The 26,150-nt window shown below is 40.2% G+C and overlaps 1 protein-coding gene across 10 annotated transcripts in view; it reads left to right on the top strand.

Moving 5' to 3' along the window:
• The window catches only part of ENOX1 (ecto-NOX disulfide-thiol exchanger 1), a 289,993-nt gene that overhangs the window by 136,577 nt on the left and 127,266 nt on the right, over positions 1 to 26,150 (top strand). For 5 of the 10 annotated variants that reach the window (XM_017733589.1, XM_017733588.1, XM_017733579.1 and 2 more), the window contains 4 exons: positions 1,342 to 1,452; positions 2,473 to 2,634; positions 16,752 to 16,887; positions 17,718 to 17,855. In XM_017733589.1, the coding sequence (XP_017589078.1) occupies positions 16,878 to 16,887; positions 17,718 to 17,855 (148 nt within the window). In that variant the 5' untranslated portion in view covers positions 1,342 to 1,452; positions 2,473 to 2,634; positions 16,752 to 16,877. Of the gene's footprint in view, positions 1 to 1,341; positions 1,453 to 2,472; positions 2,635 to 12,749; positions 12,773 to 16,751; positions 16,888 to 17,717; positions 17,856 to 26,150 lie in introns of those variants that run through there. The other 5 variants (XM_017733583.1, XM_017733584.1, XM_017733586.1 and 2 more) reach the window with 3 other exon arrangements.

Below are 26,150 nucleotides of genomic sequence, written 5' to 3'. Positions count from 1 at the left end.
CATTTCATTTGACAAGCATAGAGTAAATATCTAGAGATATGAAATTGCTTCGGTTAGCATCTATAAAATCTCTGTATGCAAAAATGCATGCAACCACAGTACTACTCTATGCTTTACAGTATGTTTCGCCATTGCTACTGGGTGTTTGCACAATATCATTGTCCACCAATTCAGTTAATGGAGTTGGGTTTGGTTTTGGGGTTTTTTGGGGGGAGGGGGGAGGCAGTACCCCAGGTCTTTCTCTAAGAAAGGTTTCTTTCTCTAAGAAAAGCTGCTAGCAAAAAGCTGAAGCAAAATATCTGCAACCATATCTGATTTCTGCCAATGTTAGTGCTTGTGACGGATCTTCTGGAACATGTCTGCTGCATCCTTTACATCTTGCAGCAGAATGAGCTCTTTGGAAGCATAGCTTAGCTCATTCTTCCTTTGCACATTTCCAAGCATAGTGGGCAGCTGCTGTCCCTCTTCCTCTCAAGCCATCCCCACATCTGGACTCTCTGACTCATGCTGTGCTTCATGCCCAATCCCACCTCTGTCTGCATATGTGGCTGGTGGCTTCACAAAGCACTTCCCTTGCCTGCCTGCTGAGTCAATTGGGACTTGGTGCAGTGATGAAATTTTGGTAGAGGCTCCAAGTAAAGGGATTTTCCCTTTACCATCTCCTGTCAGGCTCAGAGACATTTTTACTTGCGTCTGACCGTCTGTGTGGATGTTCCCTTGATGCAGTTATGGCAGAATGGGAGCATTATTTCATAAACCACACAGCGGTTTTAGAAAATAAGTTGGAGAACACATCTTATGGTGTGATTGAGGAGTTTTAGATGTGATGGAGAACCATGCAATAGGTGGCTTATTTGATCTCTCTGTCCTCTCCTTCTATTTACTGTATAGGTTTCTAGTGACACTGTATTTGGGAATTAGGAGGACATTCTAGGTCAGTTCAGAAAAACTGTCTCGACCATGCAAAACTGCTGTTTTGGTTTAGGGGGAGATGGAAAACGGGTACAGCCTTTGATAAGTGTGTGTCTGTACCTGGTAGCTCTGTGGCAGTTCCCCCTATTAGAAACAATTGAACTGTATCTGACCTTGCAGCCCTCTCTCTTCTGTTTCCAGGCATATAGATTTTAGCCAGCAGGTCTCTGGTTAACCCCTCCTCACTATTGTTTATTTCCTGCCACTCTGCAAACACACCACTGAGCATTAAGTATGTGAACTCAAAGACGCTCCCTCTCTCCTGTACAGTCTTAATAGCAAACAGTCACGAGCTGGGCTTCTCCAGGCAGAATTTCTACCTAAGAAACATAGGTTTCAGGAATATGCCCTTTCTCTCACCCTTTTCAGATTGCATTAAAAGCATCCACTTCAAGAAACTACAACTGTGTTTATTCAAGCTTTGAATTTGGAAGTCGTGCCGGGATCCCTGCCACGGCACACTTGAACCGTGAAACCCAGGTCAGTTCCATTTTTTGGTTTTCATGTACTGGCACTGCACTGCAGCTGTTTGAGCCACCAGGTCTCTGTGGAAGCAATACTTCTTTTAACATGCAGAAAACATCATATTTGATTTTATAACCTTACCTCTTGTTTTAGGTTTTGGGTTTTTTTTGTACTACTAAACAAAATGTCAGGGTGGCATGTCAGTGAACATAATGTGTTCAAAAAGAATGTTGCTGACAGGCTCAAAAACTAAATGCTCTCTTTTAAACAGGCAGGAACAGCTCTGATTTTCCTTCCTGCCCACCAGGCTATACTTGGACTTGAGAGGACAGCTGTGCTCAATCTGCCTTTTGCTCTGTCACTGTGACTGCTGGCTATCTTGGGCTGTGGGATATGACCAGTTTCAATGAATGTTCACTGAGCTTGACTTTGTGACTCAAAGGCTACTGACTCAATAGCCCATTAGTTTTGTCAGTGAATCAACCTTTTCTCTCTCTTCAAGCCTTCTATGATATTGAGGATTTTGTGGGGTTTTTATATTGCTAGAGAGAAAGGTGCTAGGTTGGCTGTTGCACTGAATGCAACTGGAGGGGTGTTACTAGGTTTGTGTGAGGCACTTTCTGAAAAGGCACTTTTTGTTAATAATTCTACTCTAGATCTCAGAGTTCAAATTCCACCCAAACAGAGTTTGTGTTTCTGAAACTTCATGTGCCTATTCTTTCACTGTAAGGTGGATTTGCAGAAGGAAAATCACAGGTAACAAGGTTTGGTACCTGCAAGCTTTGTTCCCTCCAAATGCATGTTGGAAAACTCTGTTTACAAAGGCACAGTACTGTTTGTCTTCTTATTGGGAAAACATCTGGAGGCAGCAATGCTTTATGCAAGGAAATTCACTGGTGTTTGACTGTGGTGTGTTTCTGCATTCCCTTTAATTCCTATGCCCTGATCCCTAGTGATTGTGTGCTTTGATGTTGCTAGAGTGCTCTTGGAGTAAGTGCTCCTCGCAGTGAAAGTTACACTGCTGTCATTTTTTAGTGTTTCATACAGTGGGTGAAGAATGATCTGGAATACACCCAAACATGGGCTTTTCATCATCATGAAGACTGCAGTTAGAGCCATTGTTTCATTCAGTCACCAAATAATAGTCTGGAGAGAAAGTACCATGTCCAGCTCCATGTCTTCTCTGGCTCTTCTGTGGTATGTTCAGTTACTCTGCTTCTAAGCGTGTTTCACCTCTTTCCAATTTTTTTTCTTCGTGCATTTGTTCCTTGTCTAATTATTTCAGGTCAAGTCTGCAAGAGCTGAACAGCATGCATTAAAGGTAAAGGTCTGTGATTTTCCTGTGGTGGAAAAATTTGTATGAAAAGATAAATATCTTTTTGGCTATTATATTTGTCTAAGACAATGGGCAGATAACTTCTGAGTGGCTGAAAATGTTGTAACTGCACCATTAATGTTTAATTATTATTGGCAGCCAAGAAGAGCCTTTCTGGATTAACCAGACACTCAGCTTCTGGGATGTGCATAGGTGGCAGAAAGTGATAAAGCTAGTGAAACCGCACCTCTGGGAACATGTAATGGGATCTTTCCTGTGATATGCAAATTATGCTGCCAAGTTGGTGTATAAACAATTCATGGGAGAGGTAGTTAAATAACTGGATCACATATCAAAGATAAAACCCATCACTGGGAATGGAAAAATGTGTTAAAAGAGTGGTTTTGCTTTTAAAAATAAATAAATAATGAACAAAAAAAAATCTTTGCCCAAAGCGTGTAGTTGCACTGAAGAGTAAATAGCAAATGATTTATCACAATTGTTGCAGTTCCAAGTAAACAAGCATTTAGGAAACCAGTGTGCATAGCGTTTGTGAAAACCAAGTCTTTTCCAAGTACAAGTAATCTAGCCAATTATGCTGCTATTTTTTTTTTAAGTGAGAAAAAAGATTACTTCACAAATGTTAATTTGGTTACTTTTCAGGCAGAAAATATGCACTGCTTACTTTTCAGCGATAAAACCAATCCTGTCATTTCTATTCTAAGCATGAGCAAAAATCTCAGGCAGCCCAGCAAAACATATTTCAGGGTCATATATAGCCATAGATCAATGGGTCTGAGCAAACCGTATTGACACCAGCAGAAGCTGAGCTCATGCCTTCAGCCTGAGTTTCTTACTTTTGTATTTTACACTGTATGAGGAAAGGATTCCAGATAATAGCACTCCTCCAATAAATCAAAGATTACTCTTTCACAAATGGTACTGAAGGCTTCACTGATTCTCTGTCCAGCTTCACTGTTCTTCCACAGGGGTCAATTCCTGTAGCACTTGTCTCCCCTCAGCCTTTTCCTATATCTGCTGTTCATTTAGAATCTGATGTGGCTCAGTTGAAGCCCAGTGAAAAGCCTCTGTACCCCTCCTCAGTGGGAGCAGCATCATGTGCTAGAGTCCTAAGAGGCCAGCAGCAGAAAATATAAGAAGGCAGCAGGGAGTATTAAAGCATCATGAGGCAAGGGAAGTATTTTTGACCTGTGACTTTCCTCTGTTTTGCTACGTAGCAGGAGTGATACTCTAGATAGAATTGTACAGTCACAGTAAACAGGTTCCACATTCAACAAATGTATTGAATTCTGTTCTATGTTTAATCACCAACAGAAACTATGTCAGATGATCTTCCACCAGGAACAATATCTCATAATTAACTGTAATTAAGATATATCATAACTACAGGATATGAAACTAGATGGATCTGTCTCTTGACATTTCATATTTGGATTTTTTTTTTTCTGCTAAGTCTCTTAATATGCTTCAATTAATGATAACAGAGGCCAGGCCATTCTCAATGATGGACCTGCATACGTGAGTGTTAGTACCACTGAGATGAGATGAAGCATGAATCTTTCCATCATTAAACTCCCCTTAGAAACATGAATGAATTCCAATTAAACTGAATTTACTGGCACAAATGTTGATTATGAGGCAGCTAAGGGTCAAAGCTTGATTGCCTTGTCCTCTAAAGTACAAAAACCTGTGCCAGACAGGAGAGATGAGTTGGGTATCTTGTCTGCAGAGTCTTCAGAAGTCCTGTAGCCATTCATAGCAGGTATGACATCTCTTTTCATTCACTGAGAAATCATGCAAAGCTGTTTTGTTCATGCCCTATTTGAACAAGCAAATTTTTAATTTAAGTGCCCCACAAAGGTTTTATCATCTAGAAAATTATTGCTTCTCTCTCTGGGCTGTGGCAGATACTAAGTCTTCACCAGCTGATAAGCATTTAGAGACCTAATCAGTAGTAAACCTGAAGTATAGTCTTTGTATAGATAGCTTAACAATTAAGACTTTTTAACTATTCCTGAATGAAAGAAAATTGCCGGCTTTAAAGAGAGAATTTCCTAGCTCAGGCATTTCTGGCCATGTAATTAAACTAAATATGCTGCTTCCTTGCCCCTAGCCACAGTTGCCCTAAAGAAGATTAACAACACTGAATTTCTACCCATTTCTGAAATCTTGTCTGTACCCTGAAATACGAACCCTGAAATAACACAACAGTGTGCTACAACTCCATCTGGTGACTCCTCCCAAACTCAGTGCTGCTTCCCTGTGTGCCAGTGATGCACTTTGCAGTGTCACCAACGCACAGACTCAGGGAGGAGTTCACTGTTTCAAAGATGAGCATAGAAGAAACCAGTTTTCTGCAGAGTTTACTATGGTGTGTAGATATTTGCCTGAAGTAATCTATTAGATGTCGTAAAGCATATGCAGTCAGAAGATCTTGCATAAAGTACTGTGGAAAAAAGACGAAAAGCCTTCCATGCTATTCCACGGAGCAACTCCATTATGATCAGGACTTAATTTAAGTGATCTACTATATCTGTGATTGCACAATACAATCATGTTCCTGGGACTGTTATTTCTTTCTGTCATTTATTTTTAGCTACCTCAGTTCTCTGCAACTCCTTAAAGAAAATGTTTCTTGGATTTATTTGAATTTTGTTCCCAAGCACAACTGTAATTCCCCTTATCTGATTGAGAAATGACATTATTACAAACTTTTAGTTATCTTTTAAGACACCAGTAAACTTTTTTTTTTTTAAATCTCATATTTTGCTTGCATCTTATGTGCTCACACTTGCTTGATCACATGAAGGAATATTTTTGTACGCTGGTGTTATGCATGACTATGAAAGGAGCTGTAGATAGAACAAGATGAGATACAGGCTGTAATTTACACCTGTCAGAGTGTGAATTTCATTGTAAGTGCTTTTAAAGGAAACTTGCTATTTTCTCCACATTCAGATAAACAGTGATTCCATAGGAAATGATGATAATTTATTTTTTTTGTTTATTTTGTTTATTCCTCTCTGCTTTAGTTTTGATTTTTATGGGGAAAAGATATTCCTCGACCTAAAGCAACCCTGTTTTGTCTGCATGCCCAGGTCATGGTCCTGTGATGCTGGACATACCCCATAAGCAGAGAACAGCCTGACTAGGCAAGATTAATAAAGCCTGGGATAAAGTATAATCACACCATTTCGTGGGTGGGGGATCAAGGTATAGATGGTTTAAATTACTTGCTAAAGGTGTGTTGCAGAGCTATATGAGGAACAGGAATCTCCTGGATGCCTGTCAAGTCTCTTTTTCATTTCGGGGAAGACCCCATATTTGTTTTGGCTGAATTGCAATTTGGATAGTTTGGAAGACATTTGGAGGCAGAAGGGCTCTATTAAGTCTTTCCTACTGAAAGAAATATTAGTAGGAAATTAAAAGAATAACAAATGGGACCCATTCAAAATGCTCCACTTGCTGTTGCTCTGAGCTTCAGGCAAGAAAGTACATAGAGCTCATTTAACCTGACCATTTATATATCAGAGGCCGCTAGTGTCACTTGGGCACTCCTAAATTAAACCATATATTTTAGACAGAAATATAGTGGTCTCACAAAGCATTTTCTACTCAGACTGTAAATTCAAAGAACAGGTCTTTGTCCTCTACATGTATCTGCTTTGCACTTCCTGTAGTATCACCTGGATAAACAAGGGCAGTTCATACTCCTGTCAGTTTAATCTCTTGCATCATCACCATTATTTTGATTAATTTGATACTTCAGGGCTTTAAAGAACAAAGAAACTATTAACAGCATGAGCAGAGATGGTGCCAAAGAGGCCTGGACACTGACCCTGGCACCCTGTTCTCCTCCTGTGTGCCAGAAGAGCTCTGTGCTGCTGGAGGGAGGGTAGTGAATGGTAGCCATCAAGTTACACTGGGGAAGCTGACGGAAACTACTGCACCCCAGAGCCCTCTACATGGGCCACATCCTCTGCACGTTCAAGGGGTGAAGTCAAGATTGAGTCCAAGAGAGCATGCTACATAAATTTTCTGGATGACAATAGAAACAAACAAGTCAAAAGCCATCAGATACCATATTCATAGCTACAGGCCAAATGCTTTATTCATAATGTTTCAGTGAAAGTATTAACATTGCATTTGTTTAAAAAGTAACTAGGAGGCCATTTGTGACCCTTATAATACACATGTGAAGCTGGTTTACACTGGTTATGTTCTGCTTTCTATTTTCCAGAGGGTCAATTTTCAAGGAGCTTTACTGCTATTTATGAATATAAGTAACTAATTTACCAAAGTTTCACAAAGTGGCTTCATGGCTTCCACTTCATGGTTAAAGGTTCTGCAAATCCTTTGGTCTTGTTGTTGGCTTTGGGTTGTTTCTGATTGTATCTTGAAGGCTAGAAATACTGTATTACAGTAAAATAAATACATTATTCTTGTTATTACCTTTGTTTTTAGAAAATATTTATATTGTGCAGTAAATTGACATTGTACTTTACCAACATAGATAAAGGCAAATTCTCTGCCCTGAAGAGCTTGTAATTCAAATAAGAAAAGACAAACAAATGTATATCACTTCAGAAAATGGTGGGTGAGAGGATTATTAACTATGTGAAAGAGGTGGAGGGGCCGCATGAGGAGAGAGTAGGATGCTATGATCATCATTATTCCCAGTTTTATGACACAGTGGCACCTTAAAAGCCTCAAATGGGATGAAAGCCTGGCTGCACAAGGTGCCATGCAGAAGCTTGCCAAGGGGGTGGCCTTGTCTCTGTGTCTTAGAGCAGTGCTGCCTTGCTGACATCTCTGCCTAGGGGGCTCCTGGTTAAAGCCAGCATCAGTTCAATTACAGCACAAGGAATGCTGTGTTTCCAGTAGGTTTTAACCTGCCTGAGGGAAAATCCACATGATTTCCTGCCCTGAAGAATTATAACTGAAATTGAAGCAAAGAAATGTGCATACAAGAAGGCGTTTCAGGGAAAGGGGAGTGAAAGGATTGCTGTCTGGGTAAGGGTATGGCAGGACCACCTGGAGGGAAGGAGGGGTTTTAGCATCATTATATTCACCACGTTCTGCAGCTCTAGCCTCCTCTGTCCTGACCCCCTGACAGCTAGTTACAAGGCAGAAGCATCGAAATAATTTTTGTTGCCTGATCCTAGCTGATGCACACATAGTAGCTGCTGTTCTCCTGATCTGACCTCATGTTAACTGTGGGATTGCTTCTCCCTCAGTGCCCACAGAGTATGTGATAATCCTAAATTTATGTAACTTACTACTGATCCCATAAACAACTGTTTAGAAAACAGGCAAAATTCCTGGCTCTGCTTAGCAACTTAATTCAACCTCTAAGGAAAGCTAATGGGTATGCAGGAGCACAAAGACCCTGGAAGCTCTGCTCCCTCCTGTGGGAGGTGGAAAATATTAATTGTTTCCCTCAGTTATCTACAGCAAACAACCTCAGAAATCAGAAAGGACAGAGGGAAACTCCCTGTAGCTCTTCTCACTTCCAGTTCAAAAATGGATGCTGTCCCCAAATATGGCAGGAATGATGAAGAAAGCCAGGAGCAGCCTTGGAAAGGCTGGTGGCCAGAAACAGGGGACTGTGGTGGCCAAGGGGTGTGTGTGATTTACACTGATCTTTAAAATAGGAATTGCAAGGAGCAAGGAATTTTAAGTGTCTGGTAAAGAAACGGGGCTGAGGAGATAGGGTTCATCATTCGGAAGTAGGAAGAAAAGGTCCAGGATTAATTTTTCCCCAGAGAAAAGGCAGATGTAGGGCATCACAGTTGCTGGAAATGTGTTAGAGTGGGCAGCTCCCACTGTCAAACACTAATAGTTATGTGTTGGCATATTCACTGGGGATGGGCAGAAAAATAATCAGAAAGGAAGTCATCTCTCTCTGTCTTATAATTTGTATGTATCTATATCTGGGGACATTCTCACGAGTTAGTGCAAACTGAGTCATACTTTCTGTTCTCCTGCAGCTCACTGTGCCAGAGTTATCAGGGAAAGGACAGGAGTGGGAGCCAAGTCCCTCAAGACTGAGTGTCTTGCTGGGAGTCATATGGCATGCAGGTAGCAGAGTGACAATTGAGCTCCCAAGGCACAGTTTGGCTCAGCCCAGTTCATCTCATCCCATGGGTGTCTGACAAAACAGATGTTCATATCCAAAACTGCAGGGTAGACTTCCAGCCAGGGGAGTGAGATGTGCACCTCCAAGGTGAGCTTCACTGCCTGGCAAGGTAGGTGTCTGAAACAAGCTGGCAGAAGTATCCGGTTCTCCCCCTGGCAATGACAACAGCAGGAAAGCTCAAGCATAGATGTCTGCATTGGCAGAAGCTGGGCAAGGTGAATCCCTCCCTTCCCTAATACAACAGCACAGTGTAACAAACAGGAATGTCTTGGCTGTGAAGAGATATTTGGGTGAGAGAATGGCCTGTGGCAGACTAAGGCAAGAAAGGTGCCTACGTTGTAGGGGGAGTGTGGAGCCAATGGATGGAAACAAAATGATGCAAAGAAAAGCAAGAAAGAGTATTATGAGGTAAAGGGAGAACAGGAGGTTTACTAAGAGGGATGCAAGGATTGCAAGATAAATGAGCCCAGGGAGCACACTGGCAATTTAGAGCTTGTAGCTGGAGAAAATATCTTGAGTGTGGTGTGTTAAAAGCGAATGGCAGCTTTCAGAGTGAGGACAGATGTAAGTTGATAGAAGACGTAGTGGATTTTTCTCTTAAGCAAAATTTATCACCAGAAACCTTGAATTAAAACAAACAAAACAAGCCAAAATCTCTTTTCCAGATTTTCACTTAACAGCCATCACTGAGACAATACTTCATGGTATTGCATAAAATTTTGATTAATATGTCTTTAGATTGCTTTAATACTCTGAAAAAATGTGCTGTGCAAATTACCCTTGCACTTAACCAAGGACAATTAGATGTCACCTCTTGCTATATTTTGACCCAATGATAAAAGTGTATTTTAAAAATATGAAGATAGTTTGATTGACAGGTTTGGAGGTTTTTTTCCCCCTATGCATGTCTGCCTGAAAAGACGGGCTGCCTTAACTCCAGGAGTTCAATCCTACAGACTTTGAAGGAGAAGAAAAATGATAATGAATGCATTTTAGAAACTTCCAAAAACTTACTTAAAATAGACTTTCCATACATAATGTTGCCATGTGAAACTCAACTGTATCCTGGTCGTCTGAGACTAGGAGACAGCAGTGTGTGTTCATTTGGAAATTCAATAGCAAGGCACCCGTGCCTCTGATGGTCTGTACGACAGAGTCCCTGGGGCTCTGCCACAGACACAGTTTACGCGTCAAGCTGCTCATTTTTTCAGGAGGCGACATGGGAGTGATTTCATTTTAGGTTAGCCAGGAAGCTAAAATACTCTTTCTGGCAGTGTGTCCCAGCCTGCTTTGGTATCTTTTCTTTTTTTCCTTTTGTCTTAGTTTTTCTTCAAAAAAACTCAAGCAAACAACCCTTTGTATTTCAGCTACTTGATGTAGGTTTAGTAAACATGAAGCAAGGACATTGTGTATGGTACAGTGAATGAAAGAAGATATTTGATAAGTGTGGTGCATTTATATAGGTATTCTCTCAAGCCCAAAAAGATAAGAAATAGCATGTATAGCCCATACATAATGACTGCCCCAGGTACTGTATGGCATCAAGAAGGCATTCCAGCACCTCTCATTTCAGTATTTAGCCTTTCAATGAAGTTGTTGAAGTGCGTTTGTTCAAAATCTGCTTTGGAAGCTTCCTCTTTTGTCTGAAATGCAGTGGTGTGGGATGTCATGTTTCTAAAGTAGTCACTGACCTTTAGTAGAAAGTAGTGTGATAAAAGGCTTGCTATTAAAATACTGCTGTAAATAATTAAAATATTTCAGAATATTTTGTTGTTGTTAAACATAAATGGAGCTAAAATGCAGCATTTAAAGAAAGGATTGTCCCAGTTTAGTCAGTAAGTCACTGTTCTTTTAAATGGGAAGCAAGTGAGTCACAATTGCAAGCCATCTTGGCAGGGTGAAAAACAGAGATGCAATCATCAATTCACAACAGTGTTTTGTGTTCAAGGAATAATCAGACCTGTTTTTATCAAGGCTGTGCTGCATTGCTAGCCAGCAACTTGGCTTGTTTTTTTTCTGTTCCAGATGATTTTGGAACTGCATATGCTTTTTCAGTAAGTAAGCTGGACTTCTATAATGCTTTGCTTAATGTGCCTCCAGATTCTGTTATTTATAGATTTCAGCATAATCAGACTGCAGCTGCTAAAATACAGGCAAAACAAAAACCACATTTGTAACCTGTTAAGACTTCACTCTGAGATGACAGTGAAGTCCAGGATTTAACATGAAATATAACTGAGTGACCTTTCAAGGAGCATCACAAGAGAATTCCTGTTTATCTTGGAGACCTTTGTTTTATTTTTCTTTCTCTGTTGAAATCTTTCAGTGTTCTGCTTTCCAAGGGAAGTCTGGCCTTTGTGTGTACCATGTGCTATCTTCAGGAACTGCTGGGACAGGGGATTTAAGTAAAGCAGCATCTCAAATGAGCAGTTCTTCCAGCAAATATGTTTTGTGAAAATTGCCTTTGTTGAATATAGAGGGAAACTGTAAATATATTGTGATTTTTGTCTAAGTTGTCTTAGTCCTATCAGTATGGACATGATTCACTCATTAACTGTTTTTCAATGAAAATTGGTGGAAAGGATCCTTTGCAATCATGGAAAAACCTATATATTCAGTGTACATAGTTAAAAGTGAAAGGTCTTCATGCAGTAGCACATATTTTATGAGTTTATAAAATGACAATGTAGGTTTTTAGCGGTATAATATAGAATGAACGAAGATGTTCTAAATCATTCATAAGACAAAAAATTGGAAAGATTATGTGAGTGAGCACATAACCGGAGCTCCCATTCAGGCTCTAAGGAAGCTTATCTCCCCTAACTTGGGCCTAATGAAGCTGATTTCTTAAGGAAAGTGCTGGTTCCTGCAGCTGTCAAAGGCCTCCTGTAAGAGGGAGATGTGACAGAAAAATCCATGTAAACAGGGTGACTCTGGAGATGCTGGAAACCAACTGGCCTTTCCAGTAGAGCTGCAGGGAGGTGAAACATAAAGTAGGTGCATAAGTTAGGATCCCCTTCCAAAAAAAAGATTTTGTTCCAAAAATGCTCTGGTACCTGATGTAATTTTTCACTTGCTGAAGTAAATGCCTTTTTTACAAATAGTTGCAAGAAACATGTTTTCCTTCAATTCATTTTGAATTTCTGAATTTAGATGAGGTTTTCTAGGTGTTAGCATACCATTAACCGTGCAAAACAAAGCCTCTTCTTGAAACACTGCATATGTGATACCATCAAAAATATTTTTAAAGCCATCTTTAGAATCACACTGGAGATGCTTTTTTTTCATACAGCCCAGGTAGGATAGCTATGGCAGAAAAATATAATTTTCATTGTTGCTACCCCCATCTTTCTTCTTCATCGTAAGATGGTCAGAAAGAAATTAACAGTGACTTACAGCATATCCTTGTCTAGCTTTTCTTTCTATTTCTCCCATCTTTACTGGGGGTCCTGTATGCAGCTGGAGAAACAAAATCACTGGGAAGAACCAGTACCAAACGCTTGATATATTTTAGAAGACAGCTGGAGGGAGCCTGATAAATGACCTACTTTGGCAGGTCAGGTGGAGTGTGACCAACCTAATGACCACTGTCCTATGGATCACAGTGAGCAGTAACAAACCCTTTGAAATTGCCATTCTTTAAAGAACTGGAAAACTCACCTAGATGTAACAGTTCACAAGATTCCAAATTGCTCCTTCCCGTCTGTGTTTCCTCAAGAATCAGCACCAACAGCATTTAATGACTTTGTGACTTGTATTTCCAGGTTTCAAAAGGTTAATGCCATCAGTCTTTTCCTTGAAGGATTTAGTGATCAGAAAAATTAGACAAAGAGCTCCAGTGACTGAAGGTCACTCAGCAGGTCAGTGTCAGAGTTGGGCAGAGAACCTCCTCGTTGCATCCCAGGGCTGGCCTCTGACCCAGGCACTCCAAAGAGCCTCATTAGCGTGGTGCATTTAATCAGCTTCGCTCTGTGTTGTAACTCACTGTGGTGTTATGGATATCTAAAGGGTAGGGTTTTAACTTCACAATCTGCTGTTATTGAATTAGTTTTATGTTGTGTTAATTTCTTTGTCTCATGGCATTCATTGCCCGTGATAATTGATGCACAATATATAACCAACTTCTGTATTCATTTGGGTAACTGCATTTAATTGCCTGGTATAAAATATGTGCACTAAGTACAATCTGCTATGACTGCTATGACTGAGAAGTGCTCATTGGTATGGACTCAAGGGTGCTTTATCTTCCTGACAGCTTGTCTGAGCAAAGTCTAAATGTCTCTTGCAATTCACTGCCCAAGGACCGGTACTTGCATTACATCTTCAAAAAGAGAGACCACCAAAAAAGTATAACATGAAATCGCTCTACAAAATGTTTGGCATCAAAATTTTGTTAATCAGAAGTTGTCAAATCAGGAAGTTTTTTATTAATGTCCCTGCCTCTCCCAAACATCAAGGCATAGCAGGGCCCAGAATATTTTATTCGTTCTCTCCTGTAAATCAGGATTATAGCTTTATTTGCTTCTGAAGTTACTCCCCTGGAGTAGAGCTACTCCCATGCACGAGTGTTTATAACAACAGATTTCTTTTACATATATCTTCAGGTCATTAATGCCCAGAGGAGCATTAGTGAATTGTAAACCAGGAATGCACTCTAAAGGTGTGATGCCTGTAAAATGGTGTTGGTTAATGTCTGCTCAGGTTACACAAGACCCCTGCATAAGCTTACACTTTCTTGCCAGTTTAAACAGTAACACTGATTCAATTTATTATTAAGAAAGTAAGAATCTTTGCTAGTAGATGTATTCCTCATCAAACTTAGGATCTTGCTTTTTATATTACTTAGACAGTGGGCTGGTTTTCCTTGCTTGTTTTGTTTCCAGTGTCATGAAGGGTATAATAGTGCAGAAATGCTGAAATTTGCCCAAAGCTGATTTTATTTTAAGCACTAATGAAACTTTCTCTATATAAATTTTCAGAAGTTTTTAAACAGAAGTTAATGTTTGAGTATAAATCAGGTGTGAAATGCCTATGAGACTATTTTAGCCATATTATGTTGCTCTGTATTAATGTAACCACTGACTTGTCACTAGAAGGGATGTTCACAATTAATATTTTTCTTTTTAAAAGAGCTAGTTTCTACAATCTCTGTCCTTCAGGATGGAGCATTAGTTCTGCCTACAGCTTACTGCAAATTATACAGTGTTCATAGGTTCGTTTATGCTTGTTATTCAGCTCTCTTCCACTGACAAAATAGCCTGCAGCAGTTCTTGGTTAGATAGAACTAGTTCCACTTTAGGCTCCTCACGTTCTCTTTTATGGCTTTTCCCCTGGTTCACCCTGCACTGCATCCAGGTACTTTTGATAAAACAGTAGATTGATGGTCAGAGAGAAAACAAAGCTGCCGAGAGTTAGGGTGGGCTATGAGAGTGTGTTTCGAGCAGACTTCCGCGTCATATTGGGCAGATCTGGTGGTATAGCACAACATGAGTTTCACCATGTTGTTAAATACCCACTGATTCTGCTTTCTTTCATATTCATAGTGTTATGTGCTGCTTCCTCTGCAAGGACTTTAACAAATACTTGTAAATAATTAATGAAAGTATACCAGAGTTTGAAATATGTGAACAACAAGTCAGAAGGCAAACACCAAAAAGTCGTTCCCAGTAGGCTGAGGTGCATTGGGCTAGCTCAGTGTCTGGCAGAACTGATGCGACTGCAGTGTGGGTTTGGGCAGAAGAGTGTGTAGCATTCAGCAGCAGACCCGAGCATGTCACCTGGTACACACTTCACCAAGCAACAAAACGTGGGTAAGGGGGATAGCAGAGAGAGTTCAACACCCATTTTCTGCCTACTATGCCTATCTGAGATGCCTTTGCCCCAAAACCATGGGGCAGTACCTCCTTCCTCCCCATTAGTTGAGGTGAGGCATTATGGGGACAAGCAAGTAGCACACGGTTAGGTATGAAGGGGCATTTCATCACCATTGGCTTTTAAACACTCCTTTCTTCATCAAGGCAACAAGGCTGCTGGTCAGGAGAAGAAGTGAACCACTCTCATCTGGGCTATTCAGCATATATTTTTGTAAATGGGATTGATTTGGCAATGATCCATAAAGGGCAAGGAGGGCTGTACTGCTTAATAAGAAATAACTTATTGACAAGGAATAATTCAGCCAGCCCTAACCTCAAAATAGATGTTTGTGGTCAGAAGTTTATAGCCTCAGTGGAAAGGGCTAAGTACAAGTTTAAAGAGCTGAACAGGAGACACCCAGTTTTTAAAAACTTAATATAAATCTTGGCTGCCTTGCCTTATGTTAGTCACATTCCCTGCAGAGGACTTCCATTCAATGTTTGTTTGGTGTTTGTAGATGTTATTTAAAAGCTAATTTTATGATAAAAATATTTTATGTTATGTATAATGAATAGTGGAGATCAAATAAGAATTGGAATTGCAAATTCAAATATTAAGGGTTGATAAATATTGACTTTTAAATAGACCCACTGTAGATTTGGACAAAATGCTTTTTAGTCTAGTATACTGGTTATTTGTAAATTACAACGTACGAAAAAATGTAGAGCATTGTCTAAGCCTGGCTCTTTCTTCACTTTTACAGCCGTTGATTTGATTCATGTTCCTATGATTTGTACAGTATCATGGAACTAAAACATAAAACTTTCTGGCTCACACTTTATGCACATCAAATGAAAAAAAGAAAAGTGTGGGAGGTACTAAGCTAAAATATAGTGCAATTATGTTAATTGTGTCTTTTCTAAAGGTGAATCCTTAGGTTGGAAACCTCTTAATTATCATCTTTCAAGTAGTTTTTAAATGTCAGCATAGCTATTCTAGGGCTGAACAAGTCACTGAAATACACCTGCACAGCACTAATGACCTCCCTGAACACTTGTTAGCTCCTGGTCAGTTGCTGCCCCTGGTACCCAACACCCTGGATCAGACCCCTTAGGCTATTGACAACCAAAAAAAATTAATGTGGCCCTCTTTCACCCACAGTCCCGTGTACCTGGTGCACAAAGACTAACTTGGGTGTGTGTGTATGTGATCATCCTCAGCCCAGTGTTTTCTGCCCCTGCTGTAAGTGCTGGGAGCTCACAGACTTTGCTCACACCTCTTACCTGTCACCTGTTCAGCCTCCTTTCCAATGAGCAATGCTCTAATGTGGTGAGCCGCCCAAACAAAGACAGCAACAGCAAGAAGTTGCCAGAAGTTGCCCTTATGTAAAATTCATGGTCTGACAGACACCTGATGAGAGCAATGTGTTTTAGCTAGAAAAAGATACTGCACTTTTGCTTTGAGCTAACTAACCTCTGTGAGCCAAGGGTGCAGTGTTAGTTGAGGAGCAGGCATCATCGTCAGCTTTGTTAGGTTTTCTTTTCCGCATCTCTGCAGGCTCCATTCTGTAAGTCATTGCATAGTATTTTCTTTTCCCTTTCTGTCTCAGAGCAGACGACTATTTCCTTGAAACTTGCAACATCAGTTAATTGTTAACTGTTGAAAAAAAAAAATCATATTCATCCCTTAATATGTTCTTTCAGCTGATGCCTTCGTGCTGAGGAGGCTGTGTAGCTGCTGATAAGACCTAATTTGTGAAGGGCTTTTTAGTGGTCTGACAGGTTCATACGTGGTGCTGTTTGTTCAGCGGGCAAGGATGAGTGTTTGCTGGAATGCCTCTGCAGTGGCTGTGAAATGTGTGCACAGAGGCTGGGGCTGGTGATCCAGAGGGAGAGGGCAGGAGCTTCTAGTGCCTGCCAAGCGGTCGGTCCGTTGTTGTGTTCTGACTGTGGCATTTGTAGTTGATTTCCATCTTTTCTCTTTCAGAGCCTAATGAGCGGTGTGGGGGCCCTGTGCTTGGTGATATCCCATCTCAAGATGCTGCTAATACAGTAGCTAATTATTCCTAGCTGAAGAAGTCTAACAGAAGAAAAAAGGATCTGGGGAAAAGCAATGGCTGCTGGTAAATATCCCAGGGCTGCAAAGGTCATAAGAAAATAGCTGGGAAGAGCTGATTTCAGGTGTGACCGGGACGGGAGAAGCAAAAATATGTGATCACATCTTGTGTCTGATGTTTCAGTATCAGAAAGGTACCATCCCTTAACTTCCCCATCGAAGGAAGATCCATACCTGGGCTCACTCTATTTTGACCATATTCATTATATTTCTCTTTTGGTTCTAGAACAGAACTTGGTATTTCCTATAGTGAATGGATTTTGTTTGATCTCTTTTTAGTTAGGGGATAAAGAATTCTTAAATCTTTTACAAAATAAAAAATTGCATCTTATGAAAAACAGGTCTTTCCTTGGGGCGTGCTTGGTTCTCACAGGTTTCAGGCAAGTTCCACAACTATTTATGTATCATTAAGTTATATCAGAGTGTAGCAGGGCAATTCATTCAGGTTGGGAGAGGTCTCATAAGATTTCCAATCCAACCTCTGGTTTAATGCAGGGCCAGAGATAGGGTCAGACCAGATGTTCAGGGCTTTATCAAGTTGAGTCTTGAAAGGTCCATCCGACTGCACAGCCTGTTCCACTGCTTGACTATCATCATGGTGAAATAGTTCTCCCTTTTTCTTGTACCATTTTATGTCTGTTGAATGTTTCCAATGTCTTAATGCTCTATTATACAATACCAAGAACTATTATCAATGATCTAAAGGTGAATCATAATTAAGAAACAAAACAAACCCAAAATGAAGAGTGGTTATGATGCCTCATTTTCACTGAAAGTTTCGGTTAAAAATTGTGGTGCATTGGCTTTTCTACTTACAGCATGTTTATTTTCTTGCAGCAGCTGATGGTTTGGGGAGTATAGCTATAGATACCACACAGCTTAACATGTCAGTCACTGATCCCACGGCTTGGGCTACAGCTATGAATAATCTGGGGATGGTTCCAGTGGGGCTAGCAGGACAACAGCTTGTGACAGGTAAGATTTTTCTTTTTTTAAAAACATCTCTTGCACCAGTCATGAATTCTTTGTGTCCTTTTAAAAATATATGGAATGTTTTCTGAGGATATTATATTTTTATGTTCTGAAAACATCACCTATGATTAATATTGCATACTGTGTATTAGTCTCTTCTTGTAGTAGGTATATAATCCATATTATATTTTAACCTTGTGAAAAACTAAAACTCTAGGGGGAAATTGAACAGCTAAACCATCAATCCTTATGCTGGGTCAAGACAGGAGGCAAGTCTTGTAAAAGGAGCATGTGCTTTTGTTTCTCTGTTCAGGCAGGATGTCTTGAGGTTCTGCCAAGGAATACCCTGGGCTGAAAACTCTTGACTGGAGATTTTGGAGTTATGTTAATTGGGCATAAAATCGTGAAGCCTGTCCAGTTCATATGCTCAGTTGGTATTAGTGAAGTGAAGCTTTCTTGTCAGGTGTGTGCTTATTTACTTTCTGACTGGTTCCATAAATTGAATGCCAAGAGGTTGTTCTTATTAGATTTTGTCATTTCACTTCCAAAACATAGTTTGGGAGAGCATTGGAAGGGATCACTTATTCTAACACCCACAAAAACAGTATTTTGAAACCAGCAATATTTTACAGACAAGACTGGACCTAACAGTCCAGCAGACCTCGTCGTCAACAGTAGAGGCTGAATTAGTTGGAAGTATCAAAACTTCTTTGCTCCTGTGGTGTAGAGAAGAATTATTTATATATGGGTGGGTGCCCTGTAGACACAAGCCACTTGCTTGGCATATGACAGATTCTGTCTGGAGGCTGCACTGCCACTTCAGCTTAAGAAGAGCTGTGTAATATCTGTATCAGAGCAGCATCCTGTCACGTCCGTGCCTGTCCACATAGACATGGATGCAGTGAGCCAGGTCATGATGTAAATCACTCTGCTTGCCTCACCAGGGATGCCTGATGCTTAATTTTGTCCAAATATGCCCCCTTCTGACACTGGGAACTGAGTGGAGCTGTGCCAGTTCACAGCTGATGGTCTGGCTCCAAATTACCTGTTTTACAGACTGATACACTAAGCTGCAAGAAAGCTGATTTATAATGAATCAGTCTCAAGCAGAGAGTTGGGCTGGTGGAGGCTGTGAACTGATTGGTGATCTCTGGCTTTAGCCCCATGTTCCTGATTAAAAGAAACAAGCAGAGGCATCCACTCCTTGAGATCCAATGCTCTTCATTGCTTCTGTCAATGACCTGGATGCAGGAGCTGAGTCCACACTAAGTTTACTGATGATACTAAATAAAGAGAAGATGTTGATTCTCTTGTGGGTAGATCGGCCTAATAAGGAGTCTGGATAGATTACAGGGCTGGCAGTCACCAACTGTATGATGTTTAATCAGGACAAATGCCAGATTCTGCACCTGGGACTATGTAATCCTGGGTGTATGAGTGGACTGGGAGAGAATAGGCTGGAATGCAGCCCTGCAGAAAGAATCTGGTGGGTTTTGTTGATGGGAAGCTCAGTATCAGTCAATAATGTGTCCTGGTGTTCAAAATGGACAACCTGGGTTGCATTAGGCACATTGTAACTAACCAGTCAAAAGCAGTGTTTATCCTACTTTACTCAGCTATGGTGCAGCCTCACCCTGAGAGCTGCGTGTGGTAAGAGTCATATGAAAAATATGGAAGCGTATTCAGGGGAAGGCAACAAAGATGATGAAAGGAACTAGAGGGGCAAGGCTTGTGAGGAGCAGCTGTGGATACTAGGTTTGCTCAGCTTAGAGAAGAGGAGGCTGAGGAGTTGCTGTCTACAGCTTCCTGATGAAGGTGAATACAGAGGGTGATGCTGATCTCTTCTCTCTGGTGCCCAGTGATAGGATGTGAGGGAATGACTTAAAGCTGCATCACGGAATGTTCAGATTTGTTATTAGAAAAAAATTCATCTCTGTGAGGGTGGTCAAGCACTGGAACAAGCTACTCAGGGAAGTGGTCATGGCCTGTTGTTGGACAACACTCTTGGACACACGCTTAACTTGTACCATGCGAAGTTAGGAGCTCAACTTGATGATCATTGTGAGTCCCTTCAAACTCAGAACATTTAATGATTCTATCTGCTGATGGGGAAACAACTTTTTCCTTTATCCAGTGGGGATTTGCCTGCAGGTGTTGTGCTCGACTTGAACGCGATTACCTCCAACCTGAAAACAATCACATGTCAAAATCAGCTTCTGCTTCTTTTTTTTTTATAAGCATCTTGGTTGCATATGCTGTGGAGGTTTGCCTGCCTTTTTGTCTTGCTCTATTCTGTCTCTTCAGTTTTGGTGTAAATTTTGTCCTCAGATGTGCTGGGCAATCCCTACAAGGCAGCCTCATCTCAGGTGCAATGCTTTTGCCCACAAGGGAGGATCTCCAGGATTTTATACCATTGGCAGCCCCCTGCTGTAATTTCCGTAATTATGTGTATCACGTATTGTAAAGATCTTGTACAAGTCAGTTCATATTTGTTCAGCATTTTCGATGTAGGAAGGGTGCCATAAGTAATAAATATTAATTACTGAACTGCTGCCTGATTTCTCTACAGGTGCAGAAAAACTTCTTTTCTTTCCTTTTGTTATTCTTTGTTTGAGACTCCTTTGTATTTTCAAGGTAAATAGGTGCTTTGATGCTTCATTATATTTCCATCAGATTCATAAGTTTTTGACACATTTTCTTTATGGCAGATCCATAATAGCAAAACTTCAGTTTGCCATGGAAGTACTTACAGATTTATTTGCTCTAATATATTTACTGTATCTGTGTTCAGTGAGGGTTTGCATCATTATATTCAAACAAACATCTAACTAGTCCCTAGCTATTTCTGGCTTTTTTCGTTTTTTTGCTGTTAATCCTAGTAATGAACTCAGCTTTGTCAGCAGTCACATCCTGCTTTTGCTACTGTCATCTCTTACATTTCTCTGAGATGACGATGACACAGCCATGTCACAGTGCTAACTATTTTTCCATCTTTAAAATTTTATGTTATTCTTTTTTGTATTTTTTCCCCAGCCTTGTTGATAGCTAGGAAAGCAGTGAGTACTTTAGATTAATCTTGGAGAGATTATGATCTTTAATGGATATCTTTACATAACCTGCCATAGTCTGAAATGTGGTGTATTGTATTCACCTGTGTCCTGACATATCTCTTGGTCCTCTGGTCTGTCAGCGCTCCAAGGACTTATGCATTCATGGACTTTCCTTCCCCAAACTGACCAGTTCCTGATTGCTATGCAAGGCATTTTTGTTCTCATAAGTGTAGAATCCGTATGAACTACTAAGTGTTTTTAGAGGTTTCTCATGACCTTTTTTTCCCAGCAGTTCTTGACTTAGCTGCTGTGTAACACGCTGGGATGCCTGCCTTGTAACAGTTATGCTCCCCAGTTTGCAATCTGTGAAGCTCTTGTCTAGCTCGAGAGTTTGTTAAAATGACAACTAAAGCTTCCGCAACATCTGGCCAATACTCTTCTCACAGCCTGGGATGACGGCTGTCTGATCTTGGTAACTAATCAATTTTAAGCACTGCTAACCTTTTAGTACCAGTTTAGGTGATATCTGCACTCCATTTAATTCCTTATCTCCCAGTGCTGTAAAATTGGATTTTTGATCTGGGCAAATGTCAGAACCTTTCATTTGTAAAGATGGACTCCTGTTAATAGTTATATAATATCTCTCGTGTGTCTACATATATTTTGCTTACACTTACTGTTATGCAGAAAGCTTATTTTTTTCCATATATTGGGCTGCTCTGTTACATATACGCTACTATATGCATTTATACATTATATATACATAATTCATACAATAAACTGTAGTTTAATAATACATTAGTTAAAGTGTTAAAGATTGATGTGGAATAGTTATGGCTGAAAAGTATTTTCAGTGTAAATTTTCCCTCTCAGCAGGTTGTAATTTCTTTAAAAATTTTACCTTTTAGGCTCAGTTTTCTCATGGTTGCTTTTAGCCCAGAGGAAAAAAAGATTTGGAAAAGTTGGAGGAAATCTGTTAAACTGCTTTTGAATTATCCAGGCCTTAAAATTGCCGTTTTCTATGCTTTGGGACTTTGAGAAAAATGGTCAGGTGAGAGGGGAAGGTTAGTTTGTAGTTCATGTTTTTGAGAACTAAATCCTCTTTTATCACTCAGCAGCTCTGATTCAAGCACATCTTTCAAGTACATTCAAGTCTGCTGTTTTGTTAGATTTTAGGACTAGAAGAAATACTCGGTGACCTAAGCCAACTGAGAATGTTTTATTTTGCTTTTGCACTGGTACTTTTTAAAGGCAATTTTGATATTCCTGAATTTAGTGTTCTTGCGCTTTCATTTGTTTCAGCAAATGCCATCAGGTCACCTGCTTTCTAAAGGAAGATATTCTGCCTAGAAAATTATTTACTTCTCTGGTTCAGTTCAGTTCTCCTTTCACTAATTAACCAGCGCTCTGAGAAACATGAAGCAATTTTGAGTTGCTTTCCTCCAGATGACCTAAACATTTGTGAGTCAAAAATGGTGTATGTCAAAAAGTTCCCCGGTACAAATGAACCTAAAGTGTGGAACACAAGTGGTAATTCATTTAGCCTTTATGTTAAGCTCATGCCCTGTGACGCATATTTGTGCTCTTACGGAGTAAAATAACAAACCACAAGGGCAGACATCCAAGATGAAAGTTACAGGTCTGCGTGGAAGTCAAGGGTATGTCTGAAAACTGATGCCTTCTGCTTATTTACAGAATAATTATTAAGGCACATTGTTCCATAGGAGTCTGGCCAATACGCCTCAGCCTCAAGATATTAAAATTTTCAGTGATAACCAGTCATTTTTTTTTTTTCCTGGAGTTAGTCTTTGACCACTTGTACAAAATCCTAGTGAAATCAGAGACTAGGAACCTTTGAAGCCTAACATCTTGCTTACCAAAAGATACAGAAAAGAACACCATTTTTGTGGCTTCAGGCATGTATTTCTTGGACACTTGAGGTTGTGAAATATTAGACACTTACATCAACCTTTCTGTTTTTCCATTTGTCTCTGCTTTCCCCATACACTTGTCTTTTGACCTGATTTCAGTGGAACACAGGAGCTGTCAGTTCCAATCAGGTCACCTCACTCAGGATTGTGCTTTTGACAGTGTTGGGTATCAGATACTTCATAGGGAGAGATCCACAAGGCAAATCAGTGCTAAAGTGCTGCTCTCTCCGATGCACTCTCCTCTTGATCATTAGTAGTTCCCCAAACTAGAAGGTATCTATCCAAATCAAGTCATAATTCAGGAAAACTTCATTTTTGGAAGAAATACCTGCTGCAGTAAGTAGTTACAATCCTGAAATGGCGACCCCAGACATACTTTTTGATAACAGAAAGATTTGTGAAATTTTCATCTAGAGACTCCTAAATCTCAACACACAAGGTTAAACGTCCTGCCCAGAATTTTATTAGCTCAAGGCCTATAAGTGTTTGGAGTTGTAATATTCAGACTCTCTTTTTCTTCAGAATGCAGATTGTAACTAAAGGCAATCACTATATTCAGATTCCAGGCACGCTTTATTAATTATTGTTCACTGCAAGTCATCATATGCTGACTAAATTGTAAACATATCCCTCACTGTTCTGGTTATGTACCATTTTTGTAACATTAATGAAGAAAAATCAAGTAGAAAATCAAGATATATTTGATTATATTCAGCAGCTCCCCGAAGAAAGACTGTACAGTGCTGAAGACTTTAAGAAGTCAGCTGGCCAGAGGAATCTGCCAACTCTCATGTGTATACCTCTTCTTCTGTGGCCTCTCCATTACTGAAGGCTTGGAGCCACTGGTAGCCGTCTGGCAGTCTCATTTCACTCTACCCATGCTAATTTACCTATTAAAGCTTCCTTTTTCTACACTCCATTGCTTAGCCACTGATCCAATGTGCTGATGAGTCCATAACTCGAATCATCCAAGAGAATGGCTAATAAAACACAGGTTCCTTTTCTGTAATTAATACTTAACTCCTGCTAATTCATTAGACCCTATCCACAAAAATTTTAAAGTGAGTCACTTATATTATGAGATGAAAATAGTCACTTTTTCGAGGAAAAAATGCTTGAGCATCTTTAATTTGTGACTGAATTTTAGTGTGCTCCAGATGTAAACTTTGGTGAGCACAGGCAGCTGCCTGAGGCATTTCACGCACTCAGGTTCCCCTGCCTGTGAAATCTTCAGACCACAAGAGCTGAAGAGTTCAGCAGCCCCATGGCACAGTAGTATTCAGTGTCTTTACCCCTGTTCTGAATGCTGCACTGGCTTGACATCTGGCAGTAAAAAAAGGTGTCAAAAGTCTTAATAAAATCCACATTTTTCCATAGGTTTTTCAACCCCATCAAGCTTACAAGTTATCTTCAGAAGGCATCTTTTCAACTTTTATGGTTTCCCAACCTGTTTTGTGCATTGTGTTTTGTTAACAAGTTGGCCTATGAAACAAAAGAAAGGTAGTAAGGTATGCGCTGAAAAAAATTTTTTTTCTTAATTTTATTTTAGTTCCTTTCTATCTTATCATCTTCAATATGGAAGCATTTTAGTCAAGAGGAAAAGATATACCATTCAAATTATCTGAATGACCAATCAGAATAATTACAGTTGTATGAAACCTACCCTGAAGGATTAGTATTGCACTTATACCCAGATAAAACTACGTATTTATATTACAAGACACAGGAGAACAGCAACGGTGAAAGCGAATAGGTACTGTGGGAGTCCCAGTATGCAGAGCGACTGGGAACATCTCTGAAGTATTATATACTAGTGTAACAAGTAGGTTTTTTTCACTGACCTGAAAAGCACCTGCAGAGTTAATCACACTTTCTATCATGTGAGTGTTACTCAAGGAGACTTCACACCAGGGGACATTAAAGTGCTAGGAACAAACACAGTCAGTTTACAACAGAAAAAGGAGAGAAAGATTTGATGGCCAGAGGAAATGTGGCAGAAACTCTGAGAGCCTTTTGACACGCTATCAGGGTTAAGTGTGCCTCTTAGGTCATTCAAGTGCCTCTTCTATATTAGACCTTAATTGAGGCCAGGGATGAAGATAATGATTAAAATCTGCTCGGTGCTTGAAGATAAATGGTACCTTTTTACGTGGTATGAAGGGCTGAATGTCCCAAATAAACAAGATTTAGAGGTGAGCAGGGCCACATAGAGGGTCGTGCTAAGTGCAAAGCTTGTGTTGTGTGTGGAGTGGAGGGTTTTTTAGGAACATAGTATCTCTTTCGGCTGTTGTACTTCTATCCAAGCCAGTTAACAGTTTAGGAAAACAGACTGATTACTATTTGGCATACTCTTCTTAATAGTCTCAAAATACTGGAGTAAATTTATGATGCAAGCCATATTGTTTGGATGTTTTGGCATTTTGTTTGGTTTTCTATTTTTTTTTAATTCCTGACTGTTAGTAATTATACCACCAACAATCTGTTTGGCATGTTCTTATTTGATGTTACAGTAAAGTAACATAAGGAAATATTTTATTTTTGCAGAAGTTTTCCACATCTTTTATCTTGCTTTGGAAAGCCTCCATTCCCATTATTTTCCATGTGTTTGTTTATTCTAGACAAGAAAGCCCATGTGTTAGTACGAGCATCCCACTGCATAAAGTAAGCCAAGAGGCTGTTGGGAACCATTTGCTACTGACTATTTACTTCTGTTGGAGTACAGCTTTGTCTGCAGAACTTTCTCCTCCAAGGATCCCAGGTTCCTTGGCCAACACGGGGAGTCCAGTGTAACCTGGGTGACATACAGTTTGCTGATGGAAAAATTGAGTTATTGTGGATGGAAGTCAATAGAAAGAGCAGATTGACAATTTTAACTAATCAAAGGCAATGTATGAATACCGGGTCAAGTATTTTCAGGGGTGAAAAAGGCTCATTAATGGCAGACTGCTCAAAGGTGAGTAGCTGACCACAGTCGTGGTGTCTAGATGGCAAAGGGAAGGAGATGCTACCTGAAGCCCTTAGGCCAAAGCTGTTTACAGGTTCTGTAAATGGTCCACAGGGGATGGACAAAGCAGTCCCAAGAGGACTGTCAGCTCAGTCCATACAGAGTGTTCTCAGGAGGGCGCAGATGTCACCGCCTGGGGCAGTCCCAGTGCAAAACTTCTCGGGAGTGGAAGACTTGAATATGAATGAATCCCCAGGCAGCTACCCCAAATCAAGGCTATAAAATCCTTTGTTCTTTGCTGCATGGGTTAGGTTGATGCTTAGAGCTTGGGCTCTGGAGAGGAAGCGTGAGAAGCTTAATTTCTACGTTTTAC

This window comes from Corvus brachyrhynchos, unplaced genomic scaffold, assembly GCF_000691975.1.
Source record: "Corvus brachyrhynchos isolate BGI_N302 unplaced genomic scaffold, ASM69197v1 scaffold202, whole genome shotgun sequence".
NCBI lineage: Eukaryota > Metazoa > Chordata > Aves > Passeriformes > Corvidae > Corvus > Corvus brachyrhynchos.
The sequence above is the reverse complement of the archived record's forward strand: the minus strand, read 5'-3'. Positions and strand labels throughout refer to the sequence as shown.